Below are 15,931 nucleotides of genomic sequence, written 5' to 3'. Positions count from 1 at the left end.
TCGCCACATCCGACGCACAACGACGGCCCACGGATGTGACGTACTCAGCCTGGCAGCCGGGCGGAAGCAATTTCTACCCGCTAGCAGGCAGCGGGTTTCCCCGTCCCGTTGGTTCGTTGTTGCGTAACGCGTTCCCAGATGCGGAAGAAGGGCGGGCTTTGTTCCGCGCCCAATAGAAAAGGCGAGAATCTCAACCATGCCGCCAGTCGGTGAGTACCACAAAGCGGTATGGGGGGGACATCACGAGAGTTGACTACAGCCCTGCTGCGCATGCGCGCCAGGCGGCAGGAGTTCGGTAGCTTGCCCAGGGTTCTGTAACTTAGCGGCGCTGCAGTGACGCAGCCTGAAGTGAGGGAGGGGCAGGGTTGCTCCTTGGAGGCTGAGTGCCTCAGAGGCCCAGTGTACCGTAATTATCGTATCTGTACACCTGGCAATATTTTTTGTACGATAATTTCAAACCTTGTGGGATGCACGATCAATAACAGTAAGTGTTCAAAACGTACGCATTTTCAAAATAAAAATTTCAAAATAAGAGTGTTCAAAATGTAGATACCAATAATAGTAAAAGTGTTCAAAATGGATGTATTGTTTAAAATGTAAGGGCCCGAAAGCTTGCTAAGAAGAATTTTTCAAGCTATTTGAGTTGGTCTAAGAAAAGATACCAGATTTACCCAAAGAACCTTGTCTGCAAAATGTTGCGATTGTTTTTGAGGTAGCTCATTGATGCAGCACATACAAAACCCAAGTCCCTCTCAGAGACCCATCACCAACATTTGAGTTTGCTGTCAGTACTCTTAAGACGGCTAGCCTCAAAATAAAGAAATGCTTCAGTTTTTATGACCCGGTTCTCATTTGTTCACTTCCAGCGAGCAATATAAAGTAAGCCAGCAAAAGACTTATTTGCATATTTTTTTCAGTGTGGGATAGGTTTTCAGCAAATAGGATAATTTTGAGCTTCCAATATGATAATTTCATATTTAAGACCTGTCAATGCTGTAGAGGCACAGGCTGTGGCAAGCTGCAGGTTGCTGGGCTTGCAGGGAAGGATGGGGTGCCCCTCTCTGTTAGGGTAGCTTGTCACATTTATGTTCTAATTGCACCTGCTTGAGTGGTGAATTATAGTATTTCTTTTCTTTTATACTTAGCCTCATTTTACCATCGTTTAAGTTTTGTATAGCCTTAGTATTTGGATTTTTTATTTTGCTATTTTTTATTTTATTATCAACTGACCTTGAGTTGTTCTTGCAGGCACCTTATACCCTCTTGCAGGCAGCTTATGGCCTTCAGTTTTCCTGACATAGGGTTTCTTTACTTTCCTATCACTGGTGAGAAGTTTTTCTAATGTAACATAGTAATAGCCTTGTTACCAGCTCAAATTAACTGAAATTGGCACTAACCGGCTGAATCAGAGGGATGAAATGATTGGGCATGTTAATGAAAGGTGATAAGAGAAAACCAATGGACAATGCACAGGTTGGGACACCAGAAAAAGACAGCTCAAATTAAGTGGTGTGCTTGTGATGGGTCTGTTGAACAAAAGAATATGCTGATAGGATAAAATATGGACAGCATTCTGACTCCAGGAAAACCAATCCAGAAGCAGAATCATCAGAGGAGTGAAGTTAAAGAAAAGCATAAAGGGGGGCAGCAAAAAAGTTAAGTGTGTGTCGGCATAAATCCAGCCTTCAACACCTGTCTGGACTGTCCCAGCCAGTGATGCTTTCAGGAACTGATTGACTACCTTTTCTATTGAACACAGTAACTTCTGGGATTGGGTGAGATCACTGTAACAAATGTTTTTCTCTCTATATAGAAACTGCTAAGATAACATTTGTTGTATCAATAAAGTCAGACTTCAGTTGAATTGATGTTTTCATATATTGTGTCCATTTAAGGGTTAATTGTGCTTTAATGATCCCTTAACACCAGTGGTTGCCAACCAGTGCACCGGTAGATCGGAGGCTGGGGCGGAGGCTGAGTGCCTGTGTGTATACACATGCGTGCCCCAGCCCAGCAGGTCAGTCCATAGGGGAGGGAAGAGATAGGGTCTAGACTGAGGCCCCCATGGTGAGGGTCAGTGCCACAGAGGCAGAACCAGGGGTAAGTTGAATGAGGCCCCAGCTGGGTGGGACTTACCCGCTGGGGAGGCAGGTGCACCCCCAAAAAAGTTTTTGCTCACAAAAAAGTTTGTGCCTCTCTGAAGGTGTGCAGTGATTCTCAGCTGGGGCAACCAGCACCCTGGCCCTGCCCTCAGGCCTTTTGAAGGGTGACATGCATGGGATAAACCCAGACCTTCCATGTAAGGATCCCCATTATCAAAACACTGCTGGCCTCTCTGGTCTGGCTGAGCTCCTGCTGCAGAATGGCTCTGCTGTTTCCCAAGCCCAGAAAAGAGTGAAGAGCTGGCATTTATCAGGGGCTGCCTCAAGTAGTAAAGGTTTAGAACAGGGGGAAAAAATACATTTGGGCAGCACAGGATTGGGCTGACTGCTGGCAAAGGTTAGACAAGACTTTTATACCAACATGGAACAAGTCTCCATTGGGCCAGACCTTGACAGAGAAGTGTGGGTCTAGGTGGACAGACTGAGATTGGGATACGTTCATTTCAAAACATCACTTCACACGATGAACCTCATGGACAGCCCCCTGTGTGACTGCAGTGTCCAACAGACAGCACAGCACTTAAAACCTGTAATATTTACAAATGCCCAGACAAGGAAGAAGGAATCTGCACATTGAGCCATGATACCAGGCAATGGCTCGTAGATTTGGAAGTGATCTGATGGCATACGGAAAAGAGAAAACAGGACAGCTCAAATGTTGGTCTTGTGGTCTGGATAAGTGGCACCGAGCTGATCTGTAGGCTAGATTTAACCCTGCTCACCAGGATTGGCCCCACGTTCCGTCCTTTAGCTCTGTACCCTTGGATCAGGGCTGCATGCTGCCTCGCTTGGTCCCATACTGCCAGATTGAGGCTCCATGCTGCCCTGCTTGCCTTCATGCTGCAGGATTAGGCCCTGCGCCATCTTCAGCCAGCCCCCATGTGTCCAGATCAGGTGCTGGGCCACCTCTGCATGCTCACTGAGCATGCTGTGCAGCCTCTGGGGCTCCCCACAGGTGTGGAAGTTTGGCAGCAGGGGAGTTGCATTCAGTGCCACCACTCCTCCACCACCAAATTTGGTTCCCAGAATCATGGGGACCTTTGCAGTTTAGATGACAGGGCTGACAGGGGACAGATCTGGCCTGCAAACCAAAGGTTGAGCAATCCTAGTTTAGAACCATTGAGTTAGTCTAAGGTACAACTCTGTCCTGCTTTCTATTGGTCAGGTACAGTCAGCACAACAGTTAAGTGGACCTTCGAAGAGTAGAAAGCCAGGTCAGTCTGAATCTGGTTGTCAGTCAAACTTCCCTCCCTCTTGCACACACAAAGTTGTGGGAAAGAACATTATCAAGGCTGCAAAATAAAGTGTGAGAAGTTTGGTTATATAACTGTACAACATTCAATTTGCTTCTCTGTTTGTGTGTATCGTGACACTGCTGTTAATCACACAATTACATACTATTTTGTTCTGCTCGCATCTGATGCTCAGCATGGGCAATCCTATGCAATATTTAGATTGATTTTCAGTGTTCAGTGTGTGATCCCAGGACTTACATGCTGCAAACCACTCAAATTTTGCTCTGAATGCAGAATTACTGATCTTTACATGGGCTCCTCTGATACTCATCCCTCACATTTCTCAATGCTTCACAAACATTAGCCAATAATGTAATGGCCTTTTATAGATGAGAAAACTTGGAGGCAGCAATCTACTCATCAAAACCATAAACTAATTTGATTAAAATTCCTATGGCTTAATTTTTTCCAGAGACCTTAGCATTTTATTTGTTGGAAGTCATGCTGACTTCAGTTGAAGCAGCAAGTTATTGGCACTTGTACAAATCAGAATTCAGTGTCTTAAGTTTCCTATCAGGAAGAACAGAGTTCATGACCACCTGTAAAAGCACAGATAAAAAACCTGCCTTATTTTAAATGGGAACTCTATGGAAGAGACAGGAAAACAATACAGCACGACAAGCAACTGCCTGAATAACAAGCCTTTTTTTCTTTCTGTGATCATCTCTTTCACATACTACAAGTCTTCCAACTTCTACATCAAATAAGACAGCACATTAGAAACAATTTAACAAAAATACACTCTGATTCATTCCCTAATTGACTACTTACATTACCCATGATTTCAGCATCTAAAGAAAAATAGCCTGACTTTTATCAAGCAGTGCTGAGCACTTCCTACCCCCACTAACTGCAGTTGAAATCCTGGGCTCTCAGTGTCCTGATTTATTGGGTACAATTTTATTTAGAAAGCATTCTTTAGGAAACACTAGCTATTTCAACCAAGGCGACAATCCTGTTATTGTTGGGGAACTGGTCCTTTCATATTGTGTAAATTATTACATCTGATCAGGGAAATACAGCTCTGAAAGTTCTAAATTTGGTGTATAAAAATCTTACAAATCATAACAAGTATATGCAGGGGATTTTTTTTGAATAATAAAAAGATGTAATCTTAAGGCAAGATTTCAAGATGTGCTTAGCACCTACAACTAGAAAAGTCACTGAGAATTGTGAATCAAGTTTTCAGAAGACTAAATGACCTACAATCCAGGTAAAAGATCATTTCCCTTTAATTCAGAGTTGTGAAATCAATATTTGAATTAGCAAACTGAGCCAATAATTCACAAGTTCTTATTATTTATTATCCATATGGACCTGTGTGCTTGCCCCTCACTTTTTAAAAACAAGCATTTTAGAATTTTACTTTAAGCACACAAGGAAATTATGCCTAGAAGACAAATGCAAAAATCACAGTCTCAAGACAGAATGAAATGAATAAAGCTGTGAAGCAGCATACATACCACAGGCTTTTTTCAGTCATTAAACAGCTGTCCCAGTTGATTTATAATATTTCACAGCAAATATTTTAACGATTCTGCATTTATCAAGAAAGCTAAAATTCTACGATAAAATACATACAAATCAAATAGCTTCAGCATAGATGATCATTTTATATGAGGTGTTCTAATCATAGTATCTTTATTATAAAAGCATACAACAGTTTATAGAACACTATGTATGTGTGTGTGTGTATATATATACACATACATACACACACGCACATACATATGTATATTTTCATAAATGAGCATTTTACTGAGTGATATATTCAAGATTTTAAAAAATAAAACTGTATACAGTTCTAAAACCTAAGGGGTATAAAGACTACTGTTAAGAATATGAATCCTTCTCTGACTACAACGTTTTATATGACCTGTAAAAAGAAGAGACCATATCTTCCATAGTTTAAAAAATGGAGCAACTAAATTGTATGAAGACATTTTACACTTTTCTGGTTACAGTAATTACAAGTATAAATTGGAATGATCAGCTTCTTGAGTGTTGTTAACGCTAGATGGCATATGTTCAGCTTTCTTCATGCTATTGATTTCTGGTTTGTAAAGTGTACCTTGGTCAACTGACCAGACTTCTGGTGCTGACTCTTCCCCCCTGCGGACCTCTGATAAGGTTTCTATTTTGGACCAATTATGGTCTTTTTTGCTAGTAAGATCTATTAAGAAACTCCTCCAGTGGGCATTCCGGTCATGAACCTAAGAAGAAAAAACAAACACTGTGGCTGAAAGGAAAAGTTTCTGAACAGTCATGTAAAACACCTGAGGATTTACTTGATGAAACAAAAACAAATTCAAATTTGATTATAGGTTATTTTATGCTGCAATGACAACTACTGATCAAGCATTAGCTGGGCTTCAAAACAATGAATCTGTTTTACCCAGACTCTAGTGGTCTGGGCCCCTTGCCAGGATATGATGTTAGCAGAATGCAGGTGAATGCTAGACCTAAAAATGGACAATTGAGAAAAACCTGATTCTCTCACAAAGAGAATACTGCAAAACCCCAAATGTTATCCTAGAGCTCTTGTTCAGTAGTCTAATTTATTACTTTGAGCTTCATATACTATCAAACACTCTGAGAATATGCTGGGACCCCCAAGATGCTGGGAAGGACCATGGTATTTCCTGTATCTGCAGTGTAAGGGCTCACCCACTTTCCAGGGCAACCGTGATTAAACAGATTACATATACTGGCATTGTCCTTTATAGCACACTAACAAGGAAACACAAGAGCTCTCGCAAGTGCTTTCTTTCCTTTAAGTTCAATGTTTGCTTTTAAAGTAACCAGCATAATTTTAAAATCACTGGTTTGACTGTCAGTACTGGGAACTGGTTTGTTGCATGCCATTTGTTGCTTGACACTTCTCTTCCTTAAACTATCACCTCAGAAATACACGTTAAAAACCTGATGGTTGGAGAAAACAATTATGTTGGCAAAGACGACCCTAGGGGTGTGCGGGGCCCAGGGCATATCAGCCTGTGTGGGGCCTGTGCAGAGCGGGCAGTGGCGAGCAGCCAGAGTGCGAAGCTGGAGGCATCTGGTAGCTGTGCAGCGTGGTGGCACCCTCGGGGCCTGTACAACACTGTCCACGGGACCCCTCAAAGTGCAGGGCCCAGAGTGGTTGCCCTGATTTGCACCCCACCAGGGACAGCTCTGTATGCTGCTTTAAATAGTCCAGGCTGACTGTATGTCTCACTAACACAGTATAATTGTTTTGTCCATTTGCTCTATACTTGTGTAGGTGAAGCGAAATTGCTGTCACTGTGAATCTGTTTGATTCAGCTTCCTTCTGCATATAGGAGTAGATAGACAAAACAGTTATATCAGTTTAGCTAGCACGTAGTCCATAGTAATAAGTCCACCTACCTTTTAAAATAGTCTATTTTTATATATCCAAGCTAAAAAATTGTTTCAGTAGTAGAACTGTATTCCCCCAAGCCCTCTTTAACTTCTAATTAAACTTCAGAACCACACTTCTCTTGCTGCAAAGGTAGCAAAGCAGCAACATACCGATACATGTCTCCTCAAGGTGGACATGTCTGTAAAGGTTCTCTCACAAGCTCTACATTTGTATGGTTTTTCTCCAGTGTGAATCCGCTGGTGGCGCCTGAGAGCTCCTTGCTGAGTAAATGTTTTTCCACACTGTTCACAGAAATAGGGACGAGTCTCTGAAAACAAATGAAAAATCACAAACTTTGAAGACCAGTTCTTTCAGCTGTGATCCCTACGGACACAAAAGCACATGCTTAACTTTATTCATGTACTGGTAAGTGGTGCCAGGGGCTGCATGCAGAACCCAGATATTTCACAGGTTTCAGTCCTTAACCCCCTGCAAAGATGAAGGTTTGGAAGTATCCAGTGGTATAAAGAGTTGTGTGTGTGACATATGAGACTGCTGAGGTGCTATAGCTGGTTGCTCTGGCTTTTATTTTAAAGGGTACCACTTCAGCTGGGCAGCATCAAAGATGAGTTCCAGCCAAGTGGAGAGGTGATACCTTTTGAACTAAAAGCCAGAAAAATGGCTGAGCAGCTTGTCCTTAATGTAGGAACCTACTGTGAATTAAGCAGGATGCAAATCACTTGGATATGAATCTTAGTTCTAGTATGTTCATGTGAACAAAGCCAGACTCAAGCATGTACCTGCAGGCAGGTGCCTAGGACAGTAGTTCCCTCAATTTAGTGGTGAACTTTTCTAGGCTCAGTGGTTGTGAAGAAAAGTTTGAAAATATGACCCAAGTGTAACTGATGCAGTGCTCTCTGTCTGAGTCTGCAGAGGGAATAGGAACTTTTATATTCAAGAAAGTAGCTATATGCCTGAACATGCCTGATCAGCACAAACTAGTCATCTTTAATTTATCCTCCCCACCACTGCCAGGGAGCAGGTGGTGTGTGGAGGTCAAGCGGCTTGCTCCATGCTTGCATCTGCCTCCTGGCCACCTCTTCCTCCCTGCAGTCTCCCCTTTCCCCTTCTACCTCTGCTCCCACTCCTCAGCCTGTTCCTTGCACCTTACCTTTGTTCTGCACTGGCAGGCTCCATCCCTATTCTAGCCTGGGGCACTGATCACAGCCCCTGTCTGGCCCTGTAGCAGCCATGTGGACTGCATGCTGCTGCTACAGGGCTGGGCTGGACCTTGCTACATGGCTGGGCTGCTCAGTGCCCCAAGCTAGAGTGGGGACAGAGCCTGCCAATGTGGAGCAAGGATAAGGTGGGGGGAGAGGTGGGAGGGTAGGTCATGAACACCAGCTGCAGAGGGGAGATGGCAAGGTGCAGAGGCAGCAAGGGGAGTTGCAGATAAGGCCCCAAGGCACAGTAGCTCCTGGCCCCCACCGTCACCCTCATATTCAATTCTAAGATGAGCGGCTTTTTTCCCTATGGGGGAAAACCATTTTAGAATCAAGTAAATATGGTACTGTCCCTGCCCCCGTGATGCCCATGGAGAAGTGGCATTTGGACACATGTCTAGGGCTGCCAGCTAATTTAAACAGGCTTTGAAAGTTAGCCAGCTGAAGAGCAGGTGCGTGAGTGTTTGTTGGAGCAGGATCTTTTACAGGGAAGTCCCAAATAGTGAATCAAATTTACTTCTGATACATTTGGTTTAAAGCATTTCTCTTCTGTACACTGAACTCAACAGACAACTCCAGTGTGTTTGCTATTTCTAAAATACTGAGTGTGGATTCTCTCTCTGCATCACTCTTCTTTTCCCTATTTTTAGATGACTTAGCAGTTGCTGAATAAAGGTTAACAGCCCTTTGGCATATCACTTCTGATCCCAGCTGCCACCAATATTTGCTCTTCTGCAAAAGCCATGGCTTGTTTGCTTAGTTACCTGCATGGACATTAACGTGCTGGGCTAACGAGGCTCTCAATCCAAATGTCTTCCCACAAACGTTGCACTTGTATGGCTTGGCTCCCATGTGGCATCGCTTGTGGCACTTCAAGTATTCATTGGTGGCAAAATGTTTCCCACATACATCACACTTAAATTGACGCTCTCCTAGAAAAAGGCAAAGGCATTCTGAATCCTCTTCATGCTGACCTCTATAACTCGTCTATGTCCTGACAGATGTTAAATATATGGCACAACTGACATGTTAATTGCACCATAGAGAGTAATGGTGCTACACATTAAAGCCAATTCATGGCAAGTTAATGTAGCAAATGAGCCACACAGATGTTCTGCACTGTATTTTTGTAGCTTGTTTCTATCCTGGCTTAAACTGAATGTGCAGCATATTGAGGCTGGCCCCATGTCAGATCTGGACATCGAGATGATTGTTAATTCAGTACAGGGCAGCCCCAGATCCTGGACCTGGGAGTCCCCCCACCCAATCCTTGGAGGCAGATGGAGGTAGGGGTATTGTAAGCCCAACATTGAGGACCGGCTTTTCGATGTCAGGGTTACAGCACTCCAGATTTTTAAAACGTGGCATTCAGTTTTTAAGTTCCTGGGGCACCCAGGAAAGGGACAGCTGGTGAGCCAAGAGCTCCTAGCAGCCCGTGGTCCATATTGTGGACCCAGTGCATGGAGAATTAAAAAAAAAAAAAAAAGGAAAGGATGCAAGGCATGCCGGGTTGTGCAGTTTTGGAGATCTGGCATAAAATTAATCAAATCCCAATTGCACAAGTAAATTAACATCTTCCACAGACCTTTCAGGCCAAGCCTCAGGGTCCACAATTTTCCTGCTGCTGACTTCAACACAACTGATCCTTCCCTTATCTTGGATTATCTTAATACTTTGGCTTCCCCTCTTTTCTCTGCGCTGACATGGAGAAGCACTCACTGCCAGTACAGGGAAGGTACCTGCTACTTCTCCCTGCATCTGCTGCTTACTCTTCTCCCTGTACCAGCATGGAGAAGGCAACAGTTGCTGAAACCTCCCATCGCCCAATGCCTCTGAAGCCCCATGTTGGCAAGCAGGATCAAAAGGTTCCTGGACTAGATCTGGCCTGTGGGCCATAGGTTGCCAACCTTTGCTCTATAACATGACCTTATCCCTTCACCTTCCCTTAGTCATTATTTCTATGCAGACAAATCCTGCATCCACTTCTACCCCCACCTCCTATTTTGCTGTTTTGCATCCCAGACCTGCCTTTCTAATACCTGTCTATTCAGGTACTTCCATGGTTCTCATTGTCTAAGCCTCCCCTATGAGTTACAGAAACTATGGTGCTCTTTCTGCCCCCCTCCCTCCCACTGTCATGATTTGCAGCCAAGAGTTTCAGTTGATTTCTATCTGGGTTGGAATGGTACAGGGAAATGCAACTCCCTTTATGAGGCTGGTCTGTAGGATTTAATGCCTACCTGTATGCGTCCTCTTGTGGCTATTTAGTTTGCCTTTATCAACAAAACAAGCTCCACAGTCTTCACATACGTATGGCTTTTCTCCTGTATGGGACCTATATGCAGCAAACACACACATGCACACACAGTTATTGAGAAAACAGTTATACAGTAGGGTTTTGAAACATGTTTTCATCTGAAATTCAGTGCCTGTGCTTTGCATATTATGCACAGTTTACTTCGATTTTTTTCTGTGGATGTGACAGCATAAGTGAGTTCAGCTCAGCAAAGAAATATTTTCATGCACGCACATTACAGGAAAGGTACAGGGAGATCCATACAGATTCTCTCAAATTTGGGCTGCAATGAATGACCTATCTGATGCTTGGATTTTCCTGCAAAAAGAACACAGCGGAAGTGAGAAAGTGCTTGGCAGGGGCAGTGATTTGTATCCAGAAATTAAGGCTCTCAGCTAAGTAGGTCAGCATAACTCCACTGACCTGAAGGAGCTCTGTTGAGTCATGCCAGCTAGAGATCTGACTCTTCTACTAGCTTCAAGGAAGCCAAGATGTGTAAAGTATTCCTCTGGCTGTTCCTTTTTCTTCTCTCCCAGTTCCTTCAATAGCAAAACTAGCTGAAAAAACTCTACGGCCAAAAGGAACAGCAACCTGTTCAAATGATTATACATACTGTTCAGTTCTGGTTGCTGGAGAGGCCAAGGGCTGAAGTCCATACCCTACTCCTCGTGATAATCCCAAGACTGGTAAACTCTTTGGGTGTCTATATGTATATGCTTGCTGCAGTCCATCAGGAAATGGATAAAGCCAAAGTTATATTAAATCAAAGGGCATCTTGCCCATTCCAGCAGGGTGAACAAGGACAGAGAAGAAAGAATACTAGTTAGTGCAGGTGATCATTCATACAGCTCATATACATTTATACACAAATACTACTGCTGCAGAGTCACCATATTTTTGGTCCTCATCCCCTGAAGTGTGACAGGTACACTAGAGCATGCCCCTAGGTGATATAAACTTGGAAAAGTTCTATAAGCTAGCAGAGCTGTGCAAATCAATGCTATGGATGATGTGGCCGGTTGAGTTCAGTCACAATACTGACACTTCAAAAATTCCACTTTAGTATTACGAGAAAGGCAAGGATTTGTGTGTATGATTATCTTTTATTTAACCAACTGCATGGTTGAAATAGACTTAGACAAGATTTCAAATGTGAAGCAATATTCATTGCAGACTTGATGCTGTTTGTGGGATGTGCAGTTTGGGAATGAAAAGGTTTGATGAAGAATGCATCACATTCGAATGCTTGTTTAAGTCTATCCCAACTATGCAGTTGGGATCACCCACATAAGTCCCTGCCTCTCACATAATTCCTAGAACATCATGGCTACTACATCACTCCATCACTACTAAAACATTTTAATATTAGTGATCTTGGTTCCTATTAACAGTGCTACTCCTCCTCTGGTTAGATCTAGAAAGAGTACCTTCCTCCTTTCCTTTGAAGGCTATCACTTATGGTTCAAACAGTGAAAGATGGATTGTATTTAAAAAGAAAAATTGGTGGAGGGAACCTAGGAGTGTCTTCAGTCCTCCATCTTGTAGCAGATCCCTCAAGGCTGCTATTATGTACCTTGGGCCTCATTCTCAGCTGCTATAAGTCACCAAGTGACTTTTGTCAGCTGAGGGTCTGGTCTGTGGTCCGTAATTCAGGACAACATTCCCATATTTAAAAGGGAGAGGGCAGGAAGGAAGGTCATGCAAGCTGGGCTTCAAAAAATGTTATGTTGAGGATCTGGGTTTAAACTGGCTAAGACATTAGCTATTCAGAGCCAGACATCTGGGCCATCTGTCCCCAGGATGAAAATATTTCCCTAGTTTCAAAACAGAATATCTCATTTTCTAACAGGCTTAGCTGACTCTGAGCTCCAGTCTGAGCTGGGCATGCTGGAGATTGGGCTGTGTGTTAGTATGGAAAATCCAGGGTGGGCCAGAGAGGAGAAGAGTGGGGAGTGAAATGGTTTCATTTTAAACAACAGTCCTGGGTGTCCCAATGAAAATGAGACCAAAGCATTCATTTGACCAAACTGATGTGGCACACAAGACGTGTTTTAAACAGCACTGTCATGGCAAATGTGGGACATATGGTCACTCCATCCATAATTCAGTGCTCAGCTTCCACATTCTACTTTACAGCTTCTGACCCATGCATGATCATATGCAATATGGGGATGTCAGTCAAAATGTTGCATCTCAAGAAGAAGCTGCTATGCAAAACAACCCCCTAGCTTTGCTGGCATTGCTTCTGATTGAGGGTCAGATCTTAATCTGGTGTCCATCAAAATAGCGCTAATGAACTTCCTATCTAAATATCTCAGAGATTTGTCACTGTAGAACCTGACCACCATATACTTTTTTGAATGTACTTATCCTCACAGAGACCCCTGCATGGAAGGGAAGACCTATTTGTCCTCAATCTATAGGGTCACAGAGTCACTACATGACTTGCCCAAGGTCATGCAGGAAGCCTGTAGCAAGGCAGGTCTCTGAAGTCCTAGACAAATGTCTCAATCAGTATGGCCATCTTCTCTATGCTCTTTATATCAGATAAGACTCTGCCCCTTAATCTTACTGTAATTTGTATTTCAAACATTTTCTTTCACATCAGTGTATGGGTAAGCCTTAGTCCTTCCCAAGAATGACGTCATGACCTAGAAACATACCAGAAACTTTTCATTAAACAAAATAACTAAACCTTGAGACTGATCAATAGTTGAGACCAGGGCTATCCAGCTGGTGGCCCACAAGTGGCTAGCATATGGCCCATGGGCCCCTATAGTCATCTTTCCCTTTGCTGGGTGGCAGGGAAGGGTCGGGTGAGGGGGAAAGAGGGAGTTGGAACATGCCACTGTCACTGCCTGTGCAAGAGGGAGCTATGTGCCACCCATGCCATGTGTCCACACTGACCTCATGGGGCAGGCTGCACAGCAAGGAAGAAGGTTCCAGGGGCTAGGTGCCACCACTGCTACCCATATGGTGATAGTGGTGGTGGATCCTGGGGGCCCACCTCTGCAGCATATGGCCAGTGTAGTGTGTGGCTCCAAGGCCACATACTGACACCACATGCAGTCCTCAGCCACAATGAAATTGGACAATCCAGTCCAGATGCTAAATTCCAGCCTTCCTATTGGGTGACTACTGCAGAGTACCGATAGGAAGTGGGAGGGGAAGGGGAAGGCATGCTGTAGAAGGCTAAGCATGCAGAATATGGGGAAAGTGTTTCTGGAGGCTGACCTGGTATGGATCTTAAGTTGGGAGGGCTGAGCAAACTTGTTATGACAAACACTGCATTCGTATGGTTTCTCCCCTGTGTGTGTCCGCATGTGAAACATCAGTGCTGTTCGTGAGCTCAAGATCTTCCCACAGACAGAACAGAGAGGGCGCTTGACTCTGCCTTCATGTTTCCTCATGTAATGTGTCCTCACATCTCTTTTTCTTTTAAAGGTAGCATCACAGAGGGTGCAAGCAAACTGCCTTTCTTCAGTGTGGACACAGGCTCTGTGCTCTTTCCAGCTGTTGTAGCTAGCAAATGACTTGCTACAGATATCACACTGATAGACTTTGCCAGGCAAGGATTGATGGACTTCTTTGCAGTGATCTACATATTTTTTCCGGGAAACAAACTGCTCAGCACATTTATCACATGTTATAACATAGGCAGACTTCTTGCCTACCCTGCCTTTTTTACCCTTCTTTATTTTCAAGTCTTCATCTGAATCATTCTCTTCACCTTCATTACTATTAGAGTAGTCGTCGTCGTCGTCATCATCATCACCACCACCATCATCATTACAGACATACTCATTATCTTTACTGTCCTCTAGTTCAGAATAACCCACATCTTCTCCCTTCACACTTGTTTCTTCTTCATCTTCATCATCATCTTCATTTCCTTCTTCCCCATTTGCTTCATCTTCCCCATATTTGTCTATCTTTCCTTTCCCTTCTTTGCTGCAGTCTACTTCTGCATTATAGGAGCTGCCAGGTTCTTCTTCAGTGCCCATAGCTGCTTTGCTCCCAGCACCTTTTTGCAATCCAGTAACCGATTCCCCATCCCAAGTTTCTTCATTAACATCCATTGCACAGTCTGTTGCTTCTGGTCTAACTGTAGGTGGAACAACCGTCCAGTAGATTGGTGTATGCTTCCTGTCTTGCCCAGACTCATGTATTTTCCTGTTAAAAACACAACACAACTATAAGAGAATTCAAACACTCAAATTTCTACATGAGCATGTGAAGGAAAAGTATTTACTCTTAGCCTTTTTAATGGTTCTTTATGTTATTTAACAAGCTGGTAGAATATTTTGAGTGCAAGGCAGCAAAGAAACACTGCATCAGGGTGAGACCATGAAAACTAAAATGTCTTACACTTGTAAAAGTGTACCTTAAAATCCATGGGTTTCTCTGACTGCAATGCTAATGATGAAATTTACACTGAGAGAATGGCATAGAAAAGACTCTGGACAGAACTTTAAGATCAAAAGATCATTAAGAAGACACTCTCACTACAGCATACATCATCTGATTACACTATTGTCTTGCATATCATGCAACCCTAAATAAGCCACAAACCTTGTTTTCGAGAAGGCAGAATGAAGAAAAAAGGGTTTTTTTTAGAGATCCGGCTGCAAAGAGTAGGGACAGAGCCTAATCTTCAGTTCACTCACTCTCCCTTTCCTCCTTAGGAAAAAGTTACAGTTCTAAACCTTTCAAAGCTGAACTGTTGCCAGCTCTTGGCTGTTCAGCTAAAAGCTGAAACTGTAGCTGCTAATGAAGACTAGATTCCTGGGGCAGATCTAGGATTTTGAAAGAGTAGGGCTGTGTAATAGAAGGAAGACCAGGAATAGCTAACAGCCAAATTGCCCAAAAAAGGATAGTTTGATTACCAGAGCATCAAGAATGTTAAGAGAGGGAGTGGGCCATTAACATCTGCTGAACAAAGAGATTAGCAGGAATTCAGGTAGATTATAACTAGCCATGAAATCAAATAACTCCCTCAGGCATGCATGGATAGAAATATCACTGGTACCGCAGGGCAGTTGTTTTTAAACTTTAGGTGGAACAGGAATAAAAAAAGAGTATGACTGTACCACTGTACCCCCAGACCTGCCCCTGTTGGACTCCCTCTGCCACTCCTTCCATGCGGCTGGTGGAGGAGAAGAAAAAGAAGCATCAGCTATTTTGCTGCACCTCCATGCTTTTATTCAGGGCAGTTTCCCTGATTAAGACAGGTACACCAGTTTTGGAAGGCTATTTTTGGGGGAAACTGTGCATGTGTGGTGTGCAAATAAATATGATAATATCATGAGTCAGACTGTAAATACAGTAGGACTGTGCAAAGCTTCAGGTAGTGATTCAATTCAGAGGAGATTCAGCTGAATCTCCGAATCTGAATAGAATCAGGGGACCAATTTAAAGGTCCAAATTGATTCAAAGCTCTTCAAATCTTCAGCAAAGATTTGGAGAGCTTTGATGATTTGGGCAGCACCCAGTGGCTACAGAAGGGAGCTGCAGCCACTCGGAGCTGGTAAGCACTAGGGGCAGGGGAGGAGGTGTGAGGGAGGGGGGAGAAGACCATGGGGGGACTCCTGCCAGCC

The 15,931-nt window shown here is 43.5% G+C and overlaps 1 protein-coding gene across 2 annotated transcripts in view; it reads right to left on the bottom strand.

Moving 5' to 3' along the window:
- Positions 1–3,482: 3,482 nt before the first annotated feature.
- LOC109316199 (GDNF-inducible zinc finger protein 1-like) overlaps positions 3,483–15,931 on the bottom strand; it is a 39,932-nt gene continuing 27,483 nt past the window's right edge. For both annotated transcript variants that reach the window (XM_019544083.1, XM_019544084.1), the window contains 5 exons: positions 13,569–14,507; positions 10,279–10,373; positions 8,803–8,970; positions 6,986–7,143; positions 3,483–5,670 (listed from right to left, as the gene is read on the bottom strand). In XM_019544083.1, the coding sequence (XP_019399628.1) occupies positions 5,425–5,670; positions 6,986–7,143; positions 8,803–8,970; positions 10,279–10,373; positions 13,569–14,507 (1,606 nt within the window). In that variant the 3' untranslated portion in view covers positions 3,483–5,424. The remainder of the gene's footprint in view (positions 5,671–6,985; positions 7,144–8,802; positions 8,971–10,278; positions 10,374–13,568; positions 14,508–15,931) is intronic.

This window comes from Crocodylus porosus, unplaced genomic scaffold (genome assembly GCF_001723895.1).
Source record: "Crocodylus porosus isolate Cpor-Errol unplaced genomic scaffold, CroPor_comp1, whole genome shotgun sequence".
Lineage (NCBI taxonomy): Eukaryota > Metazoa > Chordata > Crocodylia > Crocodylidae > Crocodylus > Crocodylus porosus.
This window is presented reverse-complemented; position numbering and strand designations above follow the sequence as displayed.